This window comes from Ciconia boyciana, chromosome 7, assembly GCF_034638445.1.
Source record: "Ciconia boyciana chromosome 7, ASM3463844v1, whole genome shotgun sequence".
Lineage (NCBI taxonomy): Eukaryota > Metazoa > Chordata > Aves > Ciconiiformes > Ciconiidae > Ciconia > Ciconia boyciana.
In genome coordinates this window covers 21,113,567-21,139,004 of record NC_132940.1, presented here as the reverse complement: position 1 = coordinate 21,139,004, position 25,438 = coordinate 21,113,567, and the positions used below count along the sequence as shown (strand labels likewise).

Sequence of the window (25,438 nt, the reverse complement as noted above, 5' to 3'; positions counted from 1 at the left end):
TCTACACCGTGCTTTTCAGTATTTTGCCTTAGGTGAACGCGTCATTAACCCTCAGCATTATGGGAAAGTTCAAGAGAAGTGTTATACTGACTGGGAGTGACAGATTAAGCTCATCCCAGATATTAATGCCGACAGTAAAACTTGTTTGGAAAGCAAAAAAGATTAAAACCAAATTTCATCCTACCTGTGAGTCAAACTTACATGTGAAATTTCCATACATTTCACATAAGAAGGCCAAATTAACAAGAGTGTGGCCAGATGTTTTTCTGTTCTCCTCTCCTGGTGTTTCCTTTGAACACAGACTGAGCTGGTAGTGTGGTCATAAATCCTGTGTTTTGGGTTTTTTTCTGATTTAACCTTTTAGCTGCTGCAACATAGGTCTCTGTGGCTTTTTTCTTGCAAACCTCATCCTTCTAAGAAGTCCTCCATGCCAGAGCTCCTGGGCTGAATTCTCTGCTGATCTCACCACAAACGTATCAACTTCAGCATTTCAGTGTCTGATGATCTTTGATGGGTCCAGAACAAGTGATTTTGTTTTAGTCTGAAATAGAAATTAACATTGGTACTTGAACTGGACATTGACCGGAGAAGTAGTTAACATTTGTTTAACAGTAAATAGCACTGTATGCAACCGGAAAGGTGTGTGTCTAGCTGCCCTCCCAGAATTCTGTTAGAACTTATTTTACCTAAAAACTTGAACCTCAATAAAGATACTAGAGGCAGAAGCAGCTACAGGCAGAACCTGGACCTGAAAGGTGCTCAGTGCAGTGAGGAGGAAAGGAAATACACAGAAGCAGCTCTTGGGGAAATAGGAGTAGGAAATAAAATGTGTATCGTGGGAAAACAAAAGCTGGAATTTCCCTGTGCCACTCTCCCAGTCCTCCCAGATTTTCCCCACATCCTACAAGTCTCCTCCCAGGTGCCTCTACACAAAACGTTCCCGGCTGCCTGTCCCTGTCCTTAACTTGCATAGTATGAGATTGCAGGGGGCTGGTTTTGCTGTAACCTCGCCTCCTGAAGTCAGCTGGAATATTGTGTTTGTACACTGCCACATTAGACTGTAAACTCTTGCACTTATTGTCTTACCTACCTCTAAAGAGCCCCAGGTACTTCTGGCATTGCCTACATAGTAAACAACTTAATTCCTCTGACCTCAGAAACACGTATGTTTGACAGTTTTCCTGGTGGGCTCTGTGTCTAGGGCAGCCTTTGTTCTCGCTTTATTGCATGACGAAGAGAATGCAAAGTCCTGTACATGTTTGACTAGACCTGCTGGTTTTCCGTAATGACTTAAAAACCAGGGATAAAATAGATTACTTCATCTACTATGTCTCATCCCCAGTGATACAGCTGTATTTCACGATACATGCTAGTAGTACACAGCTGGTAGTTCCCATATGCAGATAGTGGTAGTTACTGTCTGCAGTCACAGTAGAGTACCATATTACGAAATCTGGTAACATGGCTTAAAATGATTGCATATATTTTCTTTTCAGATTCTGATTGCCAGTATCATGTGCAGCTACAGCAGGGAGGACTGGACTGAACTTTCAAAAATGGCTGAGGTAATGGTTTCCTAAATGTGTTTCTGCATCTTTTTTTATTCTCCTTAAAAACAAGAGCTGCAATAAGGAATTTCTTGAAAGGAATAGATTCAAAGTGAAAAATGAGAATTTAAAGCATGTCCATTATAATTTGTTTATTCTGTGTTTTCATTATAATGATGGAAATGTAAATTTAAAGGAAATCTGTTCCATAAAAATGGTCCCTTGGATTTTTAAGCAGTACCTGGAAAGCCTTTAGTCTTTGAATCTAGATACTTTTTATTTGCATTTTAAGCAAACTGTATATTATGACGGATGCCCTGATAAAATTTAATTCTACCTTTGAGAGCCTAACTTGATCTTACCTTGCCTACAGGCACACTAGTTTGACAGCACCAGAAGAAATTTTGAATATAAAACTCTTGAATATTTAAAGTATAAAAGGCTCATTTAATGCTATTCTAGTTTTAATACAGACTTTCAAAAATGATAGCAGAGAAAGCCAGCGCATACAATAGCAGTCAGCAGGTTTCCTATAATATAAATCCAATCTTACACAAATGCAAACAGACTATGCACCTGAAATTTCAATTCAATTTGAAGAAAAAAAACTACTTAAAAACATGTACCTGTGTCCACAGGGAATAGTATAAGAAATACTTGATTAATACTGCAATAATTTCATTCAGAAAGGTGTCTATATCTGAATGAAATACAGAGTTGGTTTCTTTTTTAAATAAAACTGTTTTTTTCCACATAAAGTATCTAGAGGAAATAAAAAAACATAGTTTCAGATCAATAAAGGAAGGTTTTAACAAATTTAAGCAAAGAAAAAAAATTAGCTTGTTATTATTCCTAGCATTGACTCAGATTTAAATGTTTTATAAGTTTGGGGGTTTTTTATATATTTGTAGATATGGGTGTGGATATTTTGAATTTGTGTTTTCATATGGCTGAATGTGTATGTTTGGGCATCGTTTCTTCTTTATTCACAGTGTCCTAATCCCTCCTATGGTGATGTGGGAAGACACTTCTCTATTTTCTTTGGGCATTTTAAACCTATGAGGAAAAAAATCACTTTGGGGACTTAGGGAAGTGAAATTAAACATTATCAGTAATTGGCTTGGTGATCTTCAACACTAGTCCATTTTATACCTGTATTTACCTAATTGACCGTGAAATCTTTTGTGGAATCCATGCTTGACAGGAGCAGTACAGCTTTTAAACTGACTAAGATGAATGGCTTTATTGTGCCATTTGCTGCTCTTTTTTAATCCAGTGGTACTGCTATCCACTTTAAGACAGATATTTCCAACCTTTGTTTGTATTTATGTTACCCCTTTAGAAAAAAGTAGTTATTTAAATGCACTCAATAATGCATAACGTATGTGATACAACTTTCTTCTGCAAAACAGTTGTTAGTCTCTGCCCTATGGAGAGCAGCACACTTGTTTGGGGTGCTCTGGAGTCCACAGCTGAAGAGCAGTGATATTTAATCGCATGCATAGGATCCTACCTAGAAGGTAATAGATGTGGCTTTCCAAAGAGCAGAAGCCCCAGAAGGTACCTCAGTGCCTCTCGGCAGGAGGACGACCTATTCATCCAAAAGGTCAGCTTGTCACGGAGGCCGACAGCACCAGCCTCAGCGCGGCACGGCCGGGCTTGCAGAGCTGGCCAGGACGTGGAGGATTCCTGAAAGTGATGGATGGCTTCTTCCCTGCTCACGCGCTTGGAGAGCTGCTGAACCATGGCCACACAGCAGGCAGTTACTCCAGTTCAATAAGCAAAAACAAAATGCAAATGCAAAACAAAATATGAGTTACAGCCACGTGGAAGGCAATGGGAGAGATCCTCATCTCATGCCGGAGCAGTTCAGCAGGGAGGAAGAGGAGCGTGTTTGTTTGCTGCCCTTGTACACCTCGGCTGCTTTGCTTTTTCACTTGTAGCTAACAGAAGGTGCTGAAGAGAAATTAGCATGAATAATATGTTTGTATAGACTTTTTTTAATAATCTCTTGTTTGACTTCAGAAACAAAAATATTTAATGACAAAAGCTATCGCATAGTACAGGCACCTGCAGAAAATTTAGAGACTAAATTCATTAAAGCAGAAAGGAGAAATTTACTACTGAATCACAGTTCTTCAGAGCAAAGAAGCACCTGGGTAACACTGACTACCGAACCTCGCTCTCAGTGCTGCCCTAAGGCCCTGTAATTACATTTCATTTCTTAACATTTTCCACAACCAACTCCTTATTGTGCTTGTCTCTTTTGAATTTATTTTTTACTTTAATTTCCTTTGTAATTTTGGAAAGCCACATCAGTTTTTAAAATTTTTCTCTGTAATGATCAACACATTTCTTTTTCAAGCTATCATAACCATAGCTTTCTCTCTGTTAAAAAAAAAAATCAAATGTCTAAAGAAATCTATTTAACATGAACAGTAAATGCTACAGGAAAGAGTACATTACTTGAAGTTAATTTTGCAATTTTTTTTGCTTTTGCATGTTTCATAGGTTGCTGGTGCAGATGCGCTGGAGTTAAATTTATCATGTCCTCATGGTATGGGGGAGAGAGGCATGGGCCTGGCCTGTGGGCAGGTAGGACTGTAACCGCAATCTCTTTCATGTCTCTTCAGCAATCCTGCACTACCACATTGATAGTTACACCTCGAGGGGAAGACACAAGCAGCAGATTACTAGCTTGAGATTTTTAGGTTGAATGTGTTTAAATATTTAGTGCTGAAAGCAAAAAAAAGAAGACAGAAGCTGAGAATATACAAAATGCTTAGTTTTTGCTGAGAACAAAAATGCATTATGTATTTGACAAGGAACAAGATGAAAACAAATAATTTCAAAACAGCACTTGGACAGAATTTTTTGGTTTCCATTTCAGTGCCCTGTAGATATCTTTTAGATCACAACCAGGTAACTACTGCATATATCAATAATGATTTTGAAGGACATGAGATATACACACATTTCATTTCACAATTTTTAGCATATGAACCTAACTGTATTTTAGAATCATGGAGTAGGGCATACATTCTGGTAGTGCCACCTACAGTTGACATCTTCTTTTATAAGAGCCTGTGTTCTGTAACCTATAGATTTGATGGTTTATACAAGTTAGGTTGGAAATATCTGTGCCTGATGTCTCTGCCGTGTAGAAATCTGATGCAGAGTTTATCAATACATCCTGTGACTTCAATTAGGAGAATGTGTGTTGTTTTGCCCACGAAAATAAAATAGACATGCACAAAAGCCAATTCTCATACTAATATCCTTCTGAAGGTTTCAGATTTTTGCATGTTTTGGTCATGGTTTGAAGCTTGTTTTAGCTCAAACATGCCCAAATGTGGTCAACTTGGAAGTCTCTGAAAAATCTTGGTTCACAGTCTAACAGGAGAGATTTTCTAGAGTTTCACCATCAAAGTTTCAGAAGTCTGAAGCCTGCTTGATTTCCCATTGTGGTGGGTTGACCCTGGCTGGAGGCCAGGTGCCCACCAAGCCGCTCTGTCACTCCCCTCCTCAGCTGGACAGGGGAGAGAAAATACAGTGAAAGGCTCATGGGTCGAGATAAGGGCAGGGAGAGATCACTCACCAATTACTGTCACGGGCAAAACAGACTCGACTTGGGGAAATTAGTTTGATTTATTACCAATGAGAAATAAAACCAAATCTTAAAACACCTCCCCCTGCTCCTCCCTTCTTCCAGGGCTTAACTTCACTCCCGAGTTCTCTACCTCCTCCCTGCCAGCGGCACAGGGGGATGGGGAATGGGGGTTGCGGTCAGTTCATCACACGTTGTCTCTGCCGCTCCTTCCTCCTCGGGGAGAGGACTCCCCACACTCTTCCCCTGCTCCAGCCTGGGCTCCCTCCCACGGGAGGCAGTCCTCCACGAACTTCTCCAACGTGAATCCTCCCCATGGGCTACACCCATCTTACTATGTTTTGGGGAGAGGGGATGAAGAAGAGGAGGGAGATGCAGAGCAGGAGTCACGATTACATGCCCTAAAATCGACACATACTATTCAGTTGATCCCCTTGGAGAGGGCTAGTAGACATCTTAATTCATCCTCACTTACTCAGTTAAACACAAAACTTTTAAGAACAGAGGTGTGGTTGGATAACTAAACCATTAAATTTCTAAAACTTTTAGTAGGGAGGCAATAGGAGCTGTAATCGTTTCAATGCAGGTGAAGCTTTATCAGAGCAATGCTGTCAGGCCCAGTGCATGGGACTTTTCATTATTTTCTGTGAACAAAATGATGCCAATCTGTTCCATGCTATAGATTATTATTTTTAATGAAAGTAATCTGGATGCTTTTCATGGCCAGTGGTCATTTACTGAAGTTATGATTAAAAATGGGAGAAGAGAAAATTATAAAAACCCTCCAGGACCACACTGGCAAAATGGTAATAGTTATTATTAATTTTTTTCCCCAAATTGCATTCAACAACAAAGAGCTATAGTAGCCATTTTTATAAGTTTATGAAGCAATTCCCACCCTTCACTCTGCACAGCGTAACACAATAGTTTGGGCTGTCCCACCTGGGATGGCAGCACACTGTAGAAGGGTGCGGTTTGGTCAGGGAGAGCCCTGAAGCTTTCATGTAGAAGCTGAAGCAGGCTCTTTTCAAGCATGCCTTTTTTTTTTTTTTTTTTTTTTTAGGCATATGTTATTTCCAGCTTTCACTGGTTGGAATAATATATGCATGTGAAGTTGCTTAGATGTGTAGTCAGTAGGGAGCTGTCTGGCTACATGAGTTTTTACATATCTTTCAGCTATTGTAAAATCAGAGAACCAAATGCAAAATCTGAGCACTCAGGGCTATCGTGTGGATTTGTGACTCTCCTTGGAGGAGATCAGATCCATAAAGCAAGAAGAAGATTACATTATATATACATATATGTTTGTATAATAATAAAATTTCTCTCTTCCCCATACAATATGGATATTCTTTTGAATGTTTAATATATACGACTCTCGTTTAAATATATTCTTGTGTTTTCTTAACTGTCTCACCAAAATGAGAGCTCAGAAAAGAATCTGCTTCTTCAGACAAATAAATGAATAAAACGAGCCATCTTTAGAGGGCCAGATCCTAAGGTTCTTCCTCAGAGTTGGCTAAAATTAAATTATAGTGGCTTTAAATGAAATTTATCGAAGCAAAGGGTGAGGATAAACTGGATAAAATAACAACACGTGCAAGGAGATTTATCAGTAGCCCTTCAGGGGGTTTCCACATGTGGCGGCCCCTGGAGTCCCCATCATAAGACAGGAAAGTGCTAGTAAGTATTTTGGCTCTACTCCTAATTTTTTTTTTTTTTTTTTTTTTTTCCCCCAGAGCTGAAGTCAAATAGCTCATACATAGGTGGTGTGGGGAAGAGAGGGCTCAGATATGCTCTGGAAAAAAACCACCCCTTGATATCTAGAAGTCAGGGCATGAGGCTTTGAGAGACAGAGCAGCTTTCCTAGTTTCTTAAATCTTTTTGATAACATAATCCACGTCTTCATAGGAAAATTTTTTAGGGATTAGGTCCATTTTCGTGCCTAAGCACATTAAATCCTCAGGAAACTACAGAAATTGCTGAGATGAAAAATAATGGCAGAAAAACGTGTATGTGTATATTTACTATTTATAATGTCTAAAATGTTCTGCCTTTTTTGCTGTTGTTGTTTAAAAAAAAGGGAAAGGAAAGGTTAATTACACTGTCTACTTTTTCTCCTCATTTCAATTCCTATGGTGTGCCTAAGGGTAAGTGTAGAAATCTGGGAACATCAGATTTGTTTTTTCTCTATCCTATTTTGTTATCTACTCTCAAACACTTCCACTGTTTTATACGCACTGGAAATTTTTAAAATTCCAGATATATCCAAATTATATGTATAAAGAATTGGTACTAAGAATGGCTGTTTGTTTTATACTGAATTACACTTCTTAGTTTTTATTTGATTTTAATTCTAAGTCATTAGTGCAGACACTCTGGCACCCAAACAGCATAGCTAGCCAGAGGGTAATATTAAGAGGCATCTGTATTGCTGCCAATAAGTTACTTAAAGCTGGTTCTGTATAAAATGTCAATTATATTTACTAATGCCGATTAATGATAATAAAGTTAAGGTTTTTATTCTTTCATAACAAATGCAACTGTATAAAAGTTGGGTATCATTAAAAATCATAATAGAGTTTCCATCATTAGGTTTAACAGCACTAATGCACAGATTTTCTTTGAATCAGATAACATAAGTGTACAAAACTTTTAATAATAAACATAAAGACGTGGTGAACAGCAGATTATTAAAAAAATATAATATCGCTTTCCCACTATAGTTCATTACTGTAGTAATTATAGCATAAAATTATGAAAATAATAAATCATTCAAACATCTGAGATGGTAGCACTCACATTTCAGTGTCTAACTTGTGGTGTTGTATTTGTGATGCACTTTTTGTCTCTTCACTGGAAACCATGTAAAGATGTCTAATTTTTTTTTTACTTATCCTTCTAAAAAGTGGCATTAAGTATTCGAAACCATTACTGTGATGTGAAATCAACAAATTTAAGTGTTTGGCTTTTTGGTTTTGGTCCCAAAGTCAACAAGTCTCTCCAGCTGCTCTGGTAAGAATGAATAAATAGTTGAATTGAGTTGATAATCTGGGTTTTATTTTGCATTCCTGCTAAGTTTTGTGTCATTCTTTGTTGTTCAGATGAAACCCCAGGACTAGTAAGTGTAATGTGCATATACCTAGAACCATTAGAATAAGACCAACTAGGACGAGTGATATCCAAAGCCTTCAAAAATATCAGTGAGTCTCCTTGGCCTAATGGGAAGTGAAAAACGACGGAGGGAAGAAAAGAGCAGCCTACAGCTGCCTGAAAGGTCGTAACAAAGATGCTGGAAGAATAGCTACAAAGAGGGAAAGATGATTCTGTGTAGTGTCAGATGATACAGCAAGGGGCAACGGCCACGAATTGCAGGCTGAACGTTTCAGGTGGGGCATCAGGAAAAAAATTCACGGAGAAGGTGATGCAGTACAGGAACATGTTGTCTAGTAGGGCTGCGTACTCTCTGTCTCTGGAGTTTTCAGGGCTCAGGCAGGCAAAGCCATGGCCAACCTCAACTGGTGTTGCCGCTAGTCCCACGCAGAGCAGGAGCCTGGACTAGCTGCCCTCCAGAAGTCCATGCAGACAAACATTTCTGTGATTCTGTGGATTCGCCCTGCTCAGTTCCTATCCAAAGGTACTGCACTGTTTATACCAGAGATAGGAAATGAGTAGTGGATAAAAGGAAGCACAAGGACTCACCTGTTCGCTTGGGGTGAGATGATCAGATCACTATGATAGGGAGATCTCAAGTCAAAAGCAACACGTTAGTTAAATTTCCAAAGAACAGAGGATGCTTCTATACTTTTTAAAAAAACAAATCTCATATTCAAAGATCTCAGCCTAAGTGCAAGAACAGAGATTCTTTATGCTATAAGCAAATATTTTAAAAGTTAATAACATCCTGGCTTATAAATATTTCTCATTAATTAGTCATACCTTCTAACCTTCAAAATATAAAAAAATCTTTGCCTATCTCAGCATTTAAGCTATAGGTTTGGGGGATTGTTTGCTTTTTTTAGTTTATATTGAAGGAGGCATGTATATGTCTCTTGTGAGCACTGAAATCCAGATCCTGGTGGTTTAACTATTCAGATCATATGTAAAATGAACTTGCTTTGTGGTTCTTTTCTTACCTTTATTTTCATTTTACTTAAACTGTACTTGCTACAGCCTCTGCTGCTGGCTGTGTTCATGTTTATTGCCTGCAATTAGGAGGCAAGTTTCATAAAAGCCCACATTGCCTCATTCAGAAGAAGACAAATCTGTTAAAAAGCTGAAAAACCCCAAACCCCTGGTTACTCTGCAAAGATGAGAACTGGCTGCATGGCCCAATTAGATTTGCTCTGCTGTACCTTGGAAATAGGAAAGATGAGGCTGCTTTTTAATTGAAGTGCACAGCATAGCATGCTAATTCGCTGTTGCTGTGCCAGCAAGGAGCTTGAAGTATTTTAAATAAATGATGCCCCAAACAGAATTTGATTATATCTGTGTTCATGTGGCATTCTACTATCACCCTACAATAATATGCTGGTTAAGTATAATTCATTGAGTCCTGCAGGCAGTATTAGTTCTCTCTCTTCTCTTTTCTATCAGTTACTGCAACAAATTAATGCAAAGTACAGCAGGGTGCTATAGCAGCATTGGGAACATTGCCACCCAAAATCAGTGTAAAAGTGAGGTTTGTGTTGGTGTTTTTGGTGGAGTTTCAGGATTTATATGTCATCTCGTTCTCTTGCACTGGCCACTTTCATCCATTTTGGCTAGGATCTTAAGAAGATAAGTCTTAGCTGATCTCCCTGTCTTTATGTCTGTCAGTGCCCTCTGTTGCTTTGGGGCATGTTTCAACCAAATGACTTGTTTCAGTCATGTTTCTCAGAGTTGAAACTATTTCAAAGATACTGAGTTTCTGTAAGTTTCATAAAACTAGGCAGCAGGGTAGGGGAGAGAAATTGTCTGCTGCCCAAGCTGATGGATATGAACAGGAGCCTTAATAGGCCAGCTGAGGGAAAAGCTCAGGCAGACGCAGGAAATTCAATCACAAGGTGCAGACCCCTCAGAAACAAGGATTCCTTGGTTCAGGCGGTGATGGTGTTACTCTGCGTGTGCAGAGATGTGCTGCATTGGGTGTCGTTTTGCTGGGAGGGTATTTGGGAAGTGCAGGGAGAAGGGATGCTGCTGATTGCCTCCTCCAACTCCTGCAAACGTAGATCTAAGCACACTTTTTCACAGGCCAGGAGATGTGTTTTGTGGGCTCCCTGGCTCCCACACTGAATCATGGCCACGTGTCGTCCTTTATGATAGTTCAGTTTTGTTGTTTTAACCTCTTTGGATGATTTTTTCACTCTCTCTGGTTTCATATGTGTCTCTTCCTGTTCTCTGTCCACTCCCTCCTCCTTTAAAACCCTCCTCGTAACGTAAACCCTTTGCTGAGTTGCTTTCAAAGTAACAATCGACTCATGAGCTATTTCACTGGAAATCTGAACAGAAAAAGCTTGCTGACTATGTGGTCACTCCTGTACCTTCCTCCAGTACCTTAGGATTCACCTTAGGATTCACCTCCAGTACCTTAGGATTCACCTTCCTCCAGTACCTGAGGATTCATTTCCTTTTCTGTTGCCCTCAAAGGATTCAAGTGTGATTAAATGTCATGATTTAAATGGATTTCTTCCACGTCTTTAGTTCCATATGTCCTTTATGTGCTCATGTATTCTATTTTTTTGTAACATGTAAAAGGAGACAATACTTAATAATGAGGTATGACAGTTAATTGGTATTTTGTCTTAAGAATTCTGTTTTTCATACACTTGAGAAGAAATGAATTAAGATGCAAAGTTTAATAAATTCATCATCAGAACACTATTCTGTAATTTTATATTGCAGTTTGACAACATTTAATCCACTGTTACTGCTTTGAAGGATTTTTAATTGAATTACTCGAAAGACAAAACGGAAAATAAAAAGGGATTATAAATAGGACAGTAATGTTAACAGCACTACCGACTTCCTCAAACTTTTTAATGACATGGTATGGCTGTTAATAAGGTTTTAAATACTGTTTATGTGTGTTGACTTTTTATTTATATATGGAAAGCATTCTCTACAGAATGGATTTTCTTAGAAAATGTAAAAGTGATTGTTTCCTTGAAATTCATGAAGACATGAAAGCAAGTTGGGGATAATCTTATTTTCAGTCTCACTATGATGGAAGCATTTCAGCTGGAATTCACATTTTGAATGACAGATGTCACAAAGAAGGTCAGTTTGGCCAAAATATTAGTGACCTGCCACTGTTTAAAAAGGAAACAAAAAGATTTGGGCTGTTTTAATGACACTTCAGTAGCCTAACTACGATGGAGTATATAGCGAGTGCTTCCCAGAAAGAAAGTAAACCATGATTTTTTTTAAAACCAAATGGCAACTTGTACTTTTTCTTGCAGTTGTATTTTAATGCACTGAGAAGCTTTCAGAAAAGGGAAATGTAGAAAACGCAGGCAAGCATATTTGTGTGGTCTACATGGTTAAATGTTTGGGTTAAATGTCCAGATCTTGTGGACTGCTTTGGCTTTGGATATGTGGTTGCAGCATAAGATATTGCAGTTGTTCATACCAATGATGTATGGTAAACAGGATTTATTGGAAAGGAAATGATCAGCAACAAGTATCTATATGAAAATGTAAGATTATTCATCTTGGTGCACAATAAAAGTTAACTATGCAGTGCACATTAATAGCTTTTTCTTTCTCTCGTTTCAGTTTTATGCCACCATTTGATAAAGTTAATTAACAGTGTGTTAACTAGTCTCTTCACTGCCTACATGAGAATTTTCAGGACTAGGCTCATACTTTTTTCATTTTGCCTCACCTCCTAGTCAAGTTAGTCAGTGTGCTGGGAGGCTTGCTCTTTACAGTAGACCAAATCTGAATACAGGCCCATATGAGGATCATTTTAAAACTGAGTGGGAAATCCTTCTCAGAGCATAGGTTTTAAATTCCTTAGTTTGGTGGTTTCAAAGGTTTATGGTTTCCTCAATTATTTGGTGTTTTCTGCCTCATTATTATAGCAAAGGACTGAGAGCTTTCCTACCTGACCACAAGAAAAAGCTGTTTGTAGCTGCAGCACTCGCATATTCGAGTTCTATGCTTCCCTTTAAAATATTTCATGTATGATGTAAACCTAATCAAGCCTTTATGCCTTCTAGCAGGTAACCTCTGCATGAACTAAAGAGCTGAAATATTGTTTAATCATGCTGCGTACCACTTTTTTACAGTGATATGAGAAACATTATTTTGGTTGGCTAGAAACAACCAAGATAAAATACTTTGTTCTGTCAAGGGTAAAAAGGCATTTTTATTAGTCAACACGTTACATATACCAATGCTGTTGATAAATAAATCTTTCCAGTTAGTATCTCCAAGAAGTTTGTAAAATGTAAATGTGCAGTTTCACATTTTTCACTTGGAACGTTTAGGCCCAGTTGGTATCGGAACAAATGATTTGCTAATTTGAACTGGCAATCTGTGCTTCACCCTTTCGGGCCAACTATTGTTAACCTTTATTCTGACAACAAAAGAAAATAATGGTGGTGTCTGACTCCTCTAATGCTGCATTAAAATCAATAGCTGTAAATAATGATTGCTACAGTTTTCACTGACCTATGTCAATGAAACATAGAGAGAGTTTTTCCTATCATATAACTATAACAATTAAAAAAAAAGCCTTGTAGTTAATTTTAAAAGTAGAATGTTTTCTAACAGTGATGTTTCTTCCGGCTGCTTAGATTAACATTTTAATTTAAAAAAAAAACAAAACAAAACACAAATTTGGAATAAAGAAAAACGTTATGGTTCGACCACTTATTTAGAGAGAGGACTCAGTTTTCAAAATGAATTCAATTGTTTTTCCTTTAGTGCTGGGGAGAAAACAAAAAGCTTTTATGTGATCTGAAAAAGGGAGTAATTGCAAAGCTGACTAAAGACAGCCACAAAACTTTCAAGTCTCAGATGTGCTTGATCTTGACATCCCTCTTATCATTGCTCTAACTCCCAACACAAATCCATGTTTTGTGCTTTTGTGTACCGGTCAATCAAAAATTTCAAGCTCATTTTTGACCTTGTCTTCACGTTGGTTATCTTTTCAGTCATTAGGTGCTACATTATCAAAGAAGGGGTGTAGGATTGCCATGCTGCTAATAAGGTATTCAAAGTGGATCTCCCACACAGCACTTTGATAAATGTATTCTTGAGTTTGGATACTGACCTATGTTAATATCGGCAGCTATTAGATGAGAAATGTTAAAAAGCTTTGGAGTGTTGGGTTTTGGGGTTTTTGTTGTTGTTGTTGTTGGGTGTTTTTTTTTAAACGTACTCTTAAGCATCATTCATTTGTGCAGCTCCAGTAGTGTACTACAATCAGGAAATGCTGTAACAACTTAGTGTTCCCATTTTTTCATTTGGAATAGAGAGTGGTGATCAAAGGCTATTTGACTTATGCTTTTAACATCTTCCAAAGGTTCTAATTGTAGAGCTGGAGAAGGGAGAAATAGTGATTGTGATACCAAATGAGAGTAAGAAAGAAGAGGGAGATGGGGATCTGCTAAAATAGAAATTTGTTAAGCAATTCTGATTCTGCCAAAACCTTTCATGAGTCTTTTAAGGTTTATTTGGTTAAACACTGTTAAATTTGAAGTTCCATTTTTTTATGTGCACCAATTTTTTTTTTTAAGTTTTTCAAAGTAGCCTAACTGTGAGAAGTAGGAACCACAGTAGTGTCATAGTCTCATGTTGGCTTTTCTCAATACCTGCTGTTATCTCTTCCAGTATAGACTGGGTTTCAGAGCTTTGACTCCTCAGTTCAGCCATGACCAAAGCCTGGACCTAATCCAGAGTGAATTGATTTCATCCAGTGACACATTGGTATCACTGGGAAAAAAGGAGAATCTCAGTTAGGCTCCCCCAAGTGGAACTTGAACGGACTGATCTGAAGAGCAGCTGATCAAATCATGACACCATGCTTGCAGCTTGACTTGAAAGCAATAAAGTCCTAGCATCTAAGAATGGAGCTAGATGGCAGGGGTTTTTTAGTTCTTATTTCCCACAGAAAATAATAAAAAAAAGTTGACTCAAGTCGCCAGGCTCTTGCTTAGATTTTTACTTTGGCAAAAATATCTATAAATTGGGAGTCATTACTCCTTATAAATATAAAAAAATAAAAAATAAATTAAAATTAAAAAAATATAGTATTTACATGGCCTTCAAATGGTAATGTTTTTGCCTGAGTGACAAGACTATAACAAAGACTGTAGTCTTTAAAAGCTAATGGGAATTTTCCAAGCTGTACTTCTATATCTTAAGCTGCAGTATTTTGTAAGCAAAAATGTGCTTGTTTCACTAGTAGTACATGCTTAGTTATATAAGCCATATGATATCTCTTCAGTTTAAAAATATTACAGTTTTTGTTCAGATTATAAAGAGAACACTTATTATGTGGAAATAACATAAATGTCTTAATCTACCTAGTAGACTTCTTTTAAAAGATTTTTTTAAAAGAAAGGAACATTTTAGAGTATGTAAGAGAGTAGAAAATAAGTATATCCTTGAATTAAACCACTAATCAATAGTCACAGTACATATTGTTGCTATGGTACTGTAGTTAAATGATAACTATGTGGACCTTGCTTAATTCTTCTTACATTAATCTCTGATCTTTTAGAAATTCTTCCCCAAAATAAACTCCTACAACCCCACTTCATTTTGAAACCTCTTGTTTCAAAGTGCAAGTTAATTAATGAAAGCTGAAGGCCTAAACTGGAACAAAATATTTTGATCCTTCCAGAACAAAATATGAAATTATCCATTTATGGACGTTTTTGAATTTTTATCCTGAATAGGGTTTTCCTGTACCATTTTATTGAAGAAGTTTAATGAGGTTTTGAAGTAATTTTTATTTTGCTAAACTAATGGAAAAGGCTTCCACTCTCTTCAGTACACTTTGGATCTCATGCCAAAAAGCAGTACAGTATTGACTGAAAAAGAGTCCTGAATTCACATACTGTCATTATCTCTAAAAGTTTATTTTGTGGCATTGGTTTCACATCACATCATATCATAGATTCTAGCCAGAAGGATATAAGCTCTCATCCAGCAGCTACGTTTTTGTGGGGTTGACTAGGCTGACCCAAAGCCTCTGAAGTCATTTAGGCATTTTTTGAAATTTTTCCTAATATATATAGATAGCTTCACGTACAACTGTGAAAACTGTTATTCCTGCCTTAGGTTAAACTGCCTCATTTCTTTCTTTTTGACAGCTGCGGTCAATAGATGTTGACCAAAACCTGTCAAATTTCCTGAGAAATGAGGAAGCATTTTTTACTCCAGATGAGAAGTAGAGAGTTATTCGTCTTCTATCCTGGGAGATCCTTCCCTTAATTTGACAGGCTTTAAACAAATTGTTAGCTTTAATTAAGTTTGGAATGGGACAAATGCACAACCTAAACTGCCCTTTCTAGCATGTGACAACACAGTAAAATTAACCATGAGATTCGGAAATGGTGTCTCTTTTGCTATTGCGATTGACTGTAATTCTATATTTAGGTACTGTGGAAATTTTGGGTAGGTTTAGAGATAGACAGTTTTATGAAGGCAATGTTGGGCATTTCATAGGGGGAGGGAGAAAAGATAGCTGTGGAAGAGATCAATAGTAATATGAAAAAAAAAGAGGTGAATACTAAAGATGCTAATTTGCAATGCTTTAAGCTGAAATTCCCATACTTTTACTTTTTCTTCACATTTAAAGAAATAGCAAAAGAGCAGCTCTTCACACACAGAGAGAAATTTTAATTTTCTTTCTTTTTTTTTTTTTTTTTTTTTTTTTAGTTCTGGTTTCCTAATGGATTTCTGGACCCATGTTTGATCTGGAAAAGAAATATGTGATAGACACATATAAAAAGCATTTAAACTAACAGCTTATCAGGCTAACAAGTCCTCAGAACATCTGTGGGATCTCTGTAAAAGATGCAGATCCAGACCTACATGTTGAGCCAGTGCAGTGGGTTGAGTAGGTAAGGAATCTACAGAAATGATCATTACTCACTTTCTAAAGCTGCTCCGAATGCATCCTGCCCCTGCCTGCCCACACTGCAGGTCATGGCAGGTAGCGCCACTGTAATGTTCACAAGGAAAGGGTAGCATGGCCTGGAAGAAAGTCTGCCAGTTGCATGGAGGTTATCTACAGATGGTGAAAGATTCTTTTCTCCATTCTTGTTTTTCAGATGAGGGTGCATTTGTGTCCTCGTGGGCTCTCAGACAGCAATTTGACTGAGGATAGGTTTAACTCTTCCCTTGTAGGCTATTGTTGAATGAAACAGTGAAGTGAGAATGGTACATTAATTAAATTTAAAAGACGAATCTTGCAAATTCTCACAGTTTTCCTTAGACTACATCATTCCTAAACATGAAAGCACTCCCTCCTTTTCCCATAGCTATCCATACTATTTTGAAAAATGCATCTACTGTGCAGAATGAGGAAGTTAACTGTAGAACATTTTTTCATATAAAAAATTCCTCCAATGATAATAGATGGAAGGGAGCTACAAAACTTTTTTCTGAAGAGCCAGTACAGAAAGAAAATCTGTCACCAGAAGAATGCACTGATGAGGGACTCTTGGTGCCACTTGCCTACTAACCATGTATAAGAAATCCCATGTCAGCTTCATGTGTGTTAAATTAATACAAAGACAAAATAAGTCCTCTGTATCTTAGTATCAGTATTTAAAATCACAAACATGTTGACAGAATGCCTGATTTAGCCATGAAAGTCATTGGCAAGAGACATATATGAGAATAGTTTTGTGGCCATCAAAGACTTGAGGTTTATGAGGAAGATCAGACTTACGCTTGCATTAAATAGAATGAAGTATTTTAATTTCTGAAACTTTGTTGTTTAGGTCATTGTCGTCAGCGATAGATGAGATTTAAGGACTTTACATGCAAGGTCCTAATGGATCTTGCAGCATTCTCTGTGCCATCTAGAGCTTCCCATCATTACAGTCAGTATAATGGACTTGCACAAATCATCAGCATGACCTGTAATGATAACTCCAGTAGTCCTATTTGAGAAAGCCTTCATACATCAGGATTCTGTCTGAGAAGAGTTATGTTTTTATACTTTGCACAACTGCAAAAGTCCTTACCCTGTTCTTAGTGAGACAGAACTGCCACCATTATAATAATTAGGGATGGACTGAAGATTGCGTGGTGTGGTCCATTTTCTCTAGCACTAATTAGACAAGATCAGCTAATGTGCTCTGCTGAGTGGTAACCTTCCTTCTGAAGTTCTTGGGGGAAATTCTGTAACAGGTTTATTTTTATGGCATCTTTCAGACTAACATTTGTATTCTTTATACATGCACACATGCATATGTACATACACTCACACATATGTTCTTCCCAAAGACTGTTTTGTTGTGGTTTAGCCCCAGTCGGCAATTAAGCACCACACAGCTGCTCGCTCACCCTCCCCCCCCGCGGTGGGATGGGGGAGAGAATCGGAAGAGCAAAAGTAAGAAAACTTGTGGGCTGAGAGAAGAACAGTTTAATAATTGGAACAAAAACAATAATACTACTAATAATAAATTGTAATGAGAAGGAAAACAACAAGAGAGAGAGAGGAACAAAACCCAAGGAAAAAAAAGAAACAGTGACACAACCGCTCACCACCCGCCGACCGACGCCCAGCCAGTCCCCGAGCAGCGATCGCAGCCCCCCGGCCAACTCCCCCCAGTTTATATACTGGGCATGACATCTTATGGTATGGAATAGCCCTTTGGCCAGTTTGGATCGACTGTCCTGGCTGTGCCCCCTCCCAGCTTCTTGTGCACCTGGCAGAGCATGGGAAGCTGAAAAGTCCTGGACCAGTGTAAACACCACTTAGCAACAGCCAAAACATCAGTGTGTTATCACTATTATTCTCATCCTAAAATCCAAAACACAGCACTATACCAGCTACTAGGAAGAAAATTAACTCTATCCCAGCCAAAACCAGGACAGTTTGCATATTTAAGAAAAGCACGTTTGTTACCCTAAAGTAGTTGTATTTCTATCTTTTGCATTGTTCAAATACTCTGAAAAACTGATTCAATTCAAGTATTAAAAATATTTCTTTTGTTAATGTGGAAAGTATCTCATGGTTTAAGACATTCTGAAGAATCAAGTGCAGTTTTCTGCCAGAAAAACCTTTTCAGATCCTTATGCAAATGACTTAGTAAAAACTGGGCAGCAAAGCAAAGTGAGTGTGAGGAGGTACACCTCAGTCTATCTGACTCTCCTCTCTCCACTTATTAAACAGGTATAATAGTACTTCCCTACCTCAGAGAGGTGTTCTGGATACAGTATAAAGATTGTGCAGTAACAGGGTAGTGTAAAAAGGAGGACCCTGCAGGAACATTGAAAATAGGTCATAGTAAGAATTTCCAAAATTTCCAAAAATCTACAGCCAGATTTCTGTGGTAATCTCTTCATGGTTTTGTTTCTTTCCATGAAACGCAAGGAGAGGTGACCTACTCTATGCACAGCATTTTCACACTCCTTTTTAAACATGCAGGATGTATCTGCCTTGGGGGTGATAGGACGTGGGATTCATCTCATTACCAATGCCAAATGCAATCAGTAGACAACTTGCTGCTTTAATTTCTGAGGACTTATTCTTATAGTTATGGTTGTAGTTAAGCTTATCATGTGATCATTTAGAAAAAATGGTGAATAGTTGTTTTTCCTCTAGTATATCTACCCATTGGCAATGAGTAGTTAGGATTAAAAGCTCCATCTAGCCCAAGGCTATAATGAATATTCAGGAAAAATGATTCTGTACTGCTGCTTAGGGAAGTAAAAAGACAACCCCTGTAACATTCAAATCTCCTGTGCCTTTGGAATAAACAAGCAATATTTGATTAAGAACAGGAAGACAAAAGACACACTGATGTACATCTCGTACCAAAAGAGACTTTATATAGAATTAAATTACCAACAGATTCCTGTAGGTACAGTACATGAATCAATATTATGTTTTAGCTGATAATAATGTCACCAAGCTTTTATTTAGATGGTGTTTGTTTAAAAAAAATAAAATACAGCAGATAAATGAAGTATGCTACCAACGGGTGTTACAGTCCATTGAAGCATTTGTTCATTCTTCTGGATTGACACACAGAGCAAAATTATGCTACACATTCTGTAACAATAGCACTGTATCATCATTAATGAGAGAACCAACAAACCTAGTTATGTGTAATAGAAGATGATAATTTATAGCAACATGGTAGACTTTGAACCAAAGGCATTAAAATCCTGTACTACATTAAGCAGAATAATATTTTAGTTAGTTCATATTGTTGATTTTGTGAATGTAAATGCCCAGCTGTTTTTACAGCTAATAACATTTTACATATCAAGCCATTTAGAAAATATTTCTTAACTATGCAGGCTTCATCAACCACTTTATCAATGATAAAAGCTGCAGGCACTTTCATAAAGTTGGATTGGGGTAAAAAAAGATATTTATGTTGTATTAGCAGTGACAGGTATTTTTTGTAATGTGATTTACGGGCCTCAAGATTCATTCTCTTACAAGTTATATGCTCATCCTTGAATGTTTTATAAATCAAATCTCCGCTAAGAATCAGTAAATGCAATTTGTAAATTAGGGTCAATCTTTCAGAAATCCAAGTAGATGGGAGGCCCTGAATCAGCAAAATGAAGCCTGTACATAGCCTCTTTAAAACTAGTTTTGCTACCAGGCTGCACACCTTGTTAAATGTTGTACCTGAGTTTAAAACTTTGCTGAAAATGATAACGTTCTCAGAAATCTTAAGTTTTGAACTGCATTTGAAATTGGGATAATTTCTTTAGTCAATGATGGCACTTCTCTATTTCTAATTCTCTATTTCTAATCACTTATATTTTTCTCAAAAGTTGTGTTCTCGTGTGACCTCTGCAAATTGTCCTCAGTCCAAAGGCAAACTTCTACGGAGAGGTTGTACACCATCCAGTGACCTTCCCCTGGGTTATATAAATGTAGTTCATTCATTTCATATGAAAATTAGCTGTCCAGTGACATGAATATCTTCTGTTTTCAACCATCTGATGACTTATGATGCATTTTTCCAAGTCCTCAGTGCAAATATAGTAGGAAATCATGAATTTTATAAACGAATGAATAACTTTTTCTTGATGATCTAAAGAAGAAAATGTGATGTTACAGATAAAAGCAGGTGGGGATATTATTCCTCTTTGAGAATATCTTGTCTGTAGAGCATAGAAGCTCTGGTATTCTCATGCAGTGTCTTCATGGCATTGAAATCGCTCTGGCAGCAGGGAAGCTCAGGCATGTAGTGGCTGTGGCCACTGGACACTTGCGAAGTCACTGCAATGGGAGAGAGGGGAGAGAGGATGGGCTCAGGTGGCTCTCTGATGTTGGCCACTGCACCAGGAGGAATCTGAGCAGGAGGGGGCTGGCGGCAGAGCAGAGGGAGGAGGTGGAGGAGCAGGGTGGGAGGGCGGATCAGCTGGATGCTCCAGTGCAGCCCCACCACAGGACTCGCACTGAAAAGGGAAGCAGTGAGATGTGTCACGTGTGTTTTGGGGGTGGCACAAGGGTAAACAGTAATTTTTTTTTTAGGTATCCAGCATTATCTTTATATGATATTTATTTAATGAGCAAATGAATTAGTTAAAAGATTATGGGGAAAAAAATCAGCTTTAGAAAGCTATTTCAATCCAAAAATGTCAAATTTAATGGAAATTCAACTCCTTTCCAATTCCTATCAGTGACTGTCTCACTATGCAGCAAAGCACTGTTAACTTTTCTTTCTTTTTTCCCATGTTTCTTCACTAAACATTCCTGTTTTTTCCTTGGAATATGAAGTGAAGTAAAATCAAAGATTTCACCTCCTTCAGTTGAGTTTTCAAATTATTTTCCCATTAAGCTACCTGTGGTTTTATGGGTACTGAAAATGGGCAGGTTTCCAAGACTGATACAAGTGAGCCTTTCAAAAGTGCTGTGCAATCAGCTTGAGAAAGATGAAGACCCTTCCATTGCACTTGTTGCATTAATGTTCATGTGGAATAAGCATACCTGATGGAAAATGAAGGTCTTTAGTTACTTTTGGAAAAAAAAAGGTCGAGTTATTATTTCTTAAGAAAGACATACTAGTTAAATTGTCTTAGGTAGGATGAAAATCGGGTTTATATGAATGAAAGAGATCTCCCAATAAGTTACTCAATATGGATTAAAATAATTGTATTTTTTTAAAGTGTTAGTGTGTGTTGGAGTAAGAATTTTTATGGCAGCACTCTAAGCACGACGAAGTCATCATAATGAGTTATGTGGTGCCAACATCCTGAACATTATTACAAGGATTTCTAAGGAGAAGAATTAACATAAAGGATATACAATTCATGTCTTCTAGAGGGTCTCTCATTTCTGTGTTAGGCCTCAAGGAAATTCAAAACAGAAATGAAAGTCAAAGATGCAACTACTTTCATACTGCCAGTGCAGCGTTCATACATATTTCATGGAAGCTGCATGGGCGGGGAGATCACCATTTTTATTGGAATGGCACAGCTAAGTCTGAGGGTTTTACTATTCATGTCAAGCACTGTGTACTTTCCAGGAACACAGCCTGTGGGGGTTTTTTGTTTGTATTTAACCATTGGTGTAAAAAGAAAAAAGAACAAGGGCATATTTCCTGTGTGTTCACTAGACTGACAACCTTGGTGTCCACTGGATTGTTTTAAACTAAACTTCATTTAGGCTTATCCCATTTTCAGTTACTACATAGCAATGTAGCTTTCTGAGTTTTTACAATATCCAAATGGGATAAAATTATTCATATATGATAGACATATATCTGAGAGCGTGATAAAGATTTAGTAAATGTAAATAATTACTGCGGTACCAATTAGCCTGCCCACAGGTTATACTTGTACTAAATCTTGTAATAGCACCATTCAGTTTTTAACCAGATCACGCACCATGTTCTACATGCATCAGTATTGCAAATTTTAAGGTATTTGTTGAAGAGCATTATCAATAGCCAACAGAAAAAAACAACAACCTGTACCCTAAGAGTTATATTGAACAATAACCATTACATGTGCCAGATGCAGAGCGTTAGTTCCACTGAGCTGTTTTCAATGGAAAGGATAGTTGATTACTGTCTACACGAGACGTATTCCGTAAGGGAAGTAAATGCCTGGAAATCATGAAAAGCCAACACTTGAAGATTTTGATTTCTGGCTTTAACAGAGAAGATTTTGATCTTTCATTTATACTATGGCCATCCGAAGTTATTCTCTGAAGTCAGAGGAGAGTTCAGAAATGCTGAACTGCGTTCTGATAGCCCTGCAACCTCGACTCATCCTTGTTGTTCTGATCAAGGCAATGCTTCAGTTTCACATTATTTTATAGGATACTGGTTATTTTCAATATACCTTACATAAAGTGAGTCATTAAAACTGAAAAGTAATTTTTAAAATAAATGGGTAAAGAAAGTCTCTGTCATCCAAAATGATATTTTCCCCTCTCTGGGAAGGGAACATTTTGTGATATCTTTGTCTTTTGGGGGAAAAAAAAAAAAGCAATTTTTTCTTTTTTCATGAACTAACCTTTCTGTAATGGATTTGCAGTTACTCGATGTGTCTGAAATAAGTTAGCTAATGAGATAAGGTTCAGTCCTGATGTGTAATTTCACAGAATCACGGTATAGCCACTTACAGCAAAGTTTTGTATTTCTTTGATATACCTTTTGTTCATATTACTTTTAATTATGTTCTATATTTATCTGACCTATTTGAACAGGATCCAGAGCTGGTACGGAACATCTGTCGCTGGGTTAGACAAGCTGTTCAGATTCCTTTCTTTGCCAAGCTGACCCCAAATGTCACTGATATTGTGAATATTGCAATGGCTGCACAGGAAGGTAACCGACTCCAGAGCGCAAGCTGTGCAGATTTACTAATTTGCTGTATGGGGGAAGATAGGGGAGTTGCTGGAATAATAACAAATAAGAACAGAAACTAATATGAAAATAGTTTATTTGATGTATTTAGAATAAGCACAGTGATCAAAGTCTTCCTAATTTTGTCCATGCTTCTAGAATATAGCAATATATGAAGAGAACTATATTAGACCGTTAACAGTAAATCATATATGTTTGTGTGTGTGTTTGCCTGCACCCTCCTATTTCTATCATATTTATACATTTACCATACCACTGTAAATTCCCCTATTCCTAGGTTTAGTAGTGAAAATGGTGCATGTGTCCTGAGAAAACAGAAACACACCATTTAAAGATATATATACATATTTTTTTCCTTAGACCTTAAAGTACAACACGGCAGGAAATTAGTTTGCAAGTAGATGTATTAATCCATCACTTAGAACCGTGGTCATCGTTTCTCTGTCGCATTGTTCATTTCGTCTTGCTCCTCACGATGAGAAACGCGAATATGGGCTGGCTCCATCAATGCAGCGTTGGTGTCATCAGCTTGGGGAGGTGACCCCTGTGCTGGGGCACCTCCAGGTGTTGAACAACCACTGTAGCAGGTTCTGTCCCACACAGCTGAAGGGCAGAGATCTGCCTGTCAGCCCCAGTGTTTCCCACGTGCTGTCTTAGAGCCCTTACAGCTCTTTCAACTGATGCAGCCTGCCTTGAAGCTAGTGTTAAATCTACCAGCCCAGGATTGGTCTTAAGGACCCTTCTGTACATCCCCTTACAGTTTGTTGATTTCTGTCTTCAGCTGTTTATTTGAATTTCTAGTTATTTCACAGTTTCACAGTTTTTCTGTGGTATTTTTTCCTCTCTTGTTCTTATACACATGATTTAACAAAAGGTGACTGACCTTTTCTTTCACAGGTGGTGCAGATGGTGTTACAGCCACCAACACTGTGTCAGGACTGATGGGACTGAAAGCAGACAGCACACCTTGGCCAGCAGTTGGTGGAGGACTGAGGACCACATATGGTGGCATGTCAGGTAGGTGTTGCCCTTTTTGATGCATAGTACTTCCTTGGAGGCTTTCAAAACATCAGGAGGTCCTTGTAGTCGGCTAGAATATCATGTCTGCAGTCGCACCGAGTCCTTAAAGCTCACTGCTGGTCAATGTTTCTAATAGTCATGACAGATGGAACAGATTAAGTGTGAAGGCTCTTGGGTTGCCCTTTCCTTAATGGTAAAGCACTGCATCAGAATACTGTGATAGGGTCACTGGAGAGGGAAGGAAATCTCTTCTCTCGTGACCCTCGCTTTTCCTCAAATTTTTCATTCTGTCACAATTGTCAGGCCCCACGTTAGACAGAGGCTAATGAAAGGGCATCGCAGGGGGAAATAGCAACAATCCAAATGCAGTGTATGTTTCATAACCCGAACAGCTTTCCTCCTTCCTTCCCACCGAGTGCACCTCTTCCAAGGAGGTTATTTCCTCCTCTTCCCGCTGTGGTAAAAAATGATAGACTGTATTAGGCAAATACATGCATATTTTTGTAGCCTTGAGATATACAAGAATATCTCGTGTAGGCCATATTTCCAAGTCCTGCTTCACAGTTTAATTTTAAAACCAGCAGCAAAACTTTTACACTCCAGTTCAGTGCCTGTGCACACTAATGTATTAATCTATTGACCCTGTGCACTCTGTTGCTGTGACAACATGAACTTGACCCTGCAAAGACAATACTGTGAGCTTCTTGACTTTACTGGTATGGAGATTAGTCTCCTTGGTGATAGAGGTAGCAGTAAATATACATAACAGAAGTAATAGCATCCTCCTGATTGAGTCAAACACTATTTTATTGGACCCACCTCCTACCTCACCCCAAAAACATAATCAGAGGAGACCAGACAGGCAAAAAATGCTTTATTGTATGTGACTAGTGTTATCCTTAGAGAACCGTAAGAAATGTAGCAAAAGATACCTTTTAAACAAACTTTAATTCAGACGAGTGTATTCAGTGGAAAATTGCCTTGTTGCCTTAGATAACTACACGGAATTTGGAATTTTTTAGAGAATGCTGAAAAGCAAGGAAGAGATAACAATCAGAAAAAATCGTTATGCCTATTGCATAATGATTATTTCACAGTGACAGTCCAATAAGATGTTATATTTTAATAGTATGCAAAATGGGAGGAAGAGGGGAACAAGAAGAGAACAGCTACAGCCCATTTCAATTTCTCTAGCCTGCCATGTTGACAGGAAAAGAATAAAGGAGGTCACAGTGGGTGCTGTGCATTAA

General features: G+C 37.9%; 1 protein-coding gene across 5 annotated transcripts in view; it reads left to right on the top strand.

Annotated features, from left to right (window-relative positions):
* DPYD (dihydropyrimidine dehydrogenase) overlaps positions 1-25,438 on the top strand; it is a 368,218-nt gene that overhangs the window by 246,952 nt on the left and 95,828 nt on the right. For all 5 annotated transcript variants that reach the window (XM_072867679.1, XM_072867677.1, XM_072867676.1 and 2 more), the window contains 4 exons: positions 1,497-1,565; positions 4,059-4,142; positions 23,009-23,129; positions 24,066-24,185. In XM_072867679.1, the coding sequence (XP_072723780.1) occupies positions 1,497-1,565; positions 4,059-4,142; positions 23,009-23,129; positions 24,066-24,185 (394 nt within the window). The remainder of the gene's footprint in view (positions 1-1,496; positions 1,566-4,058; positions 4,143-23,008; positions 23,130-24,065; positions 24,186-25,438) is intronic.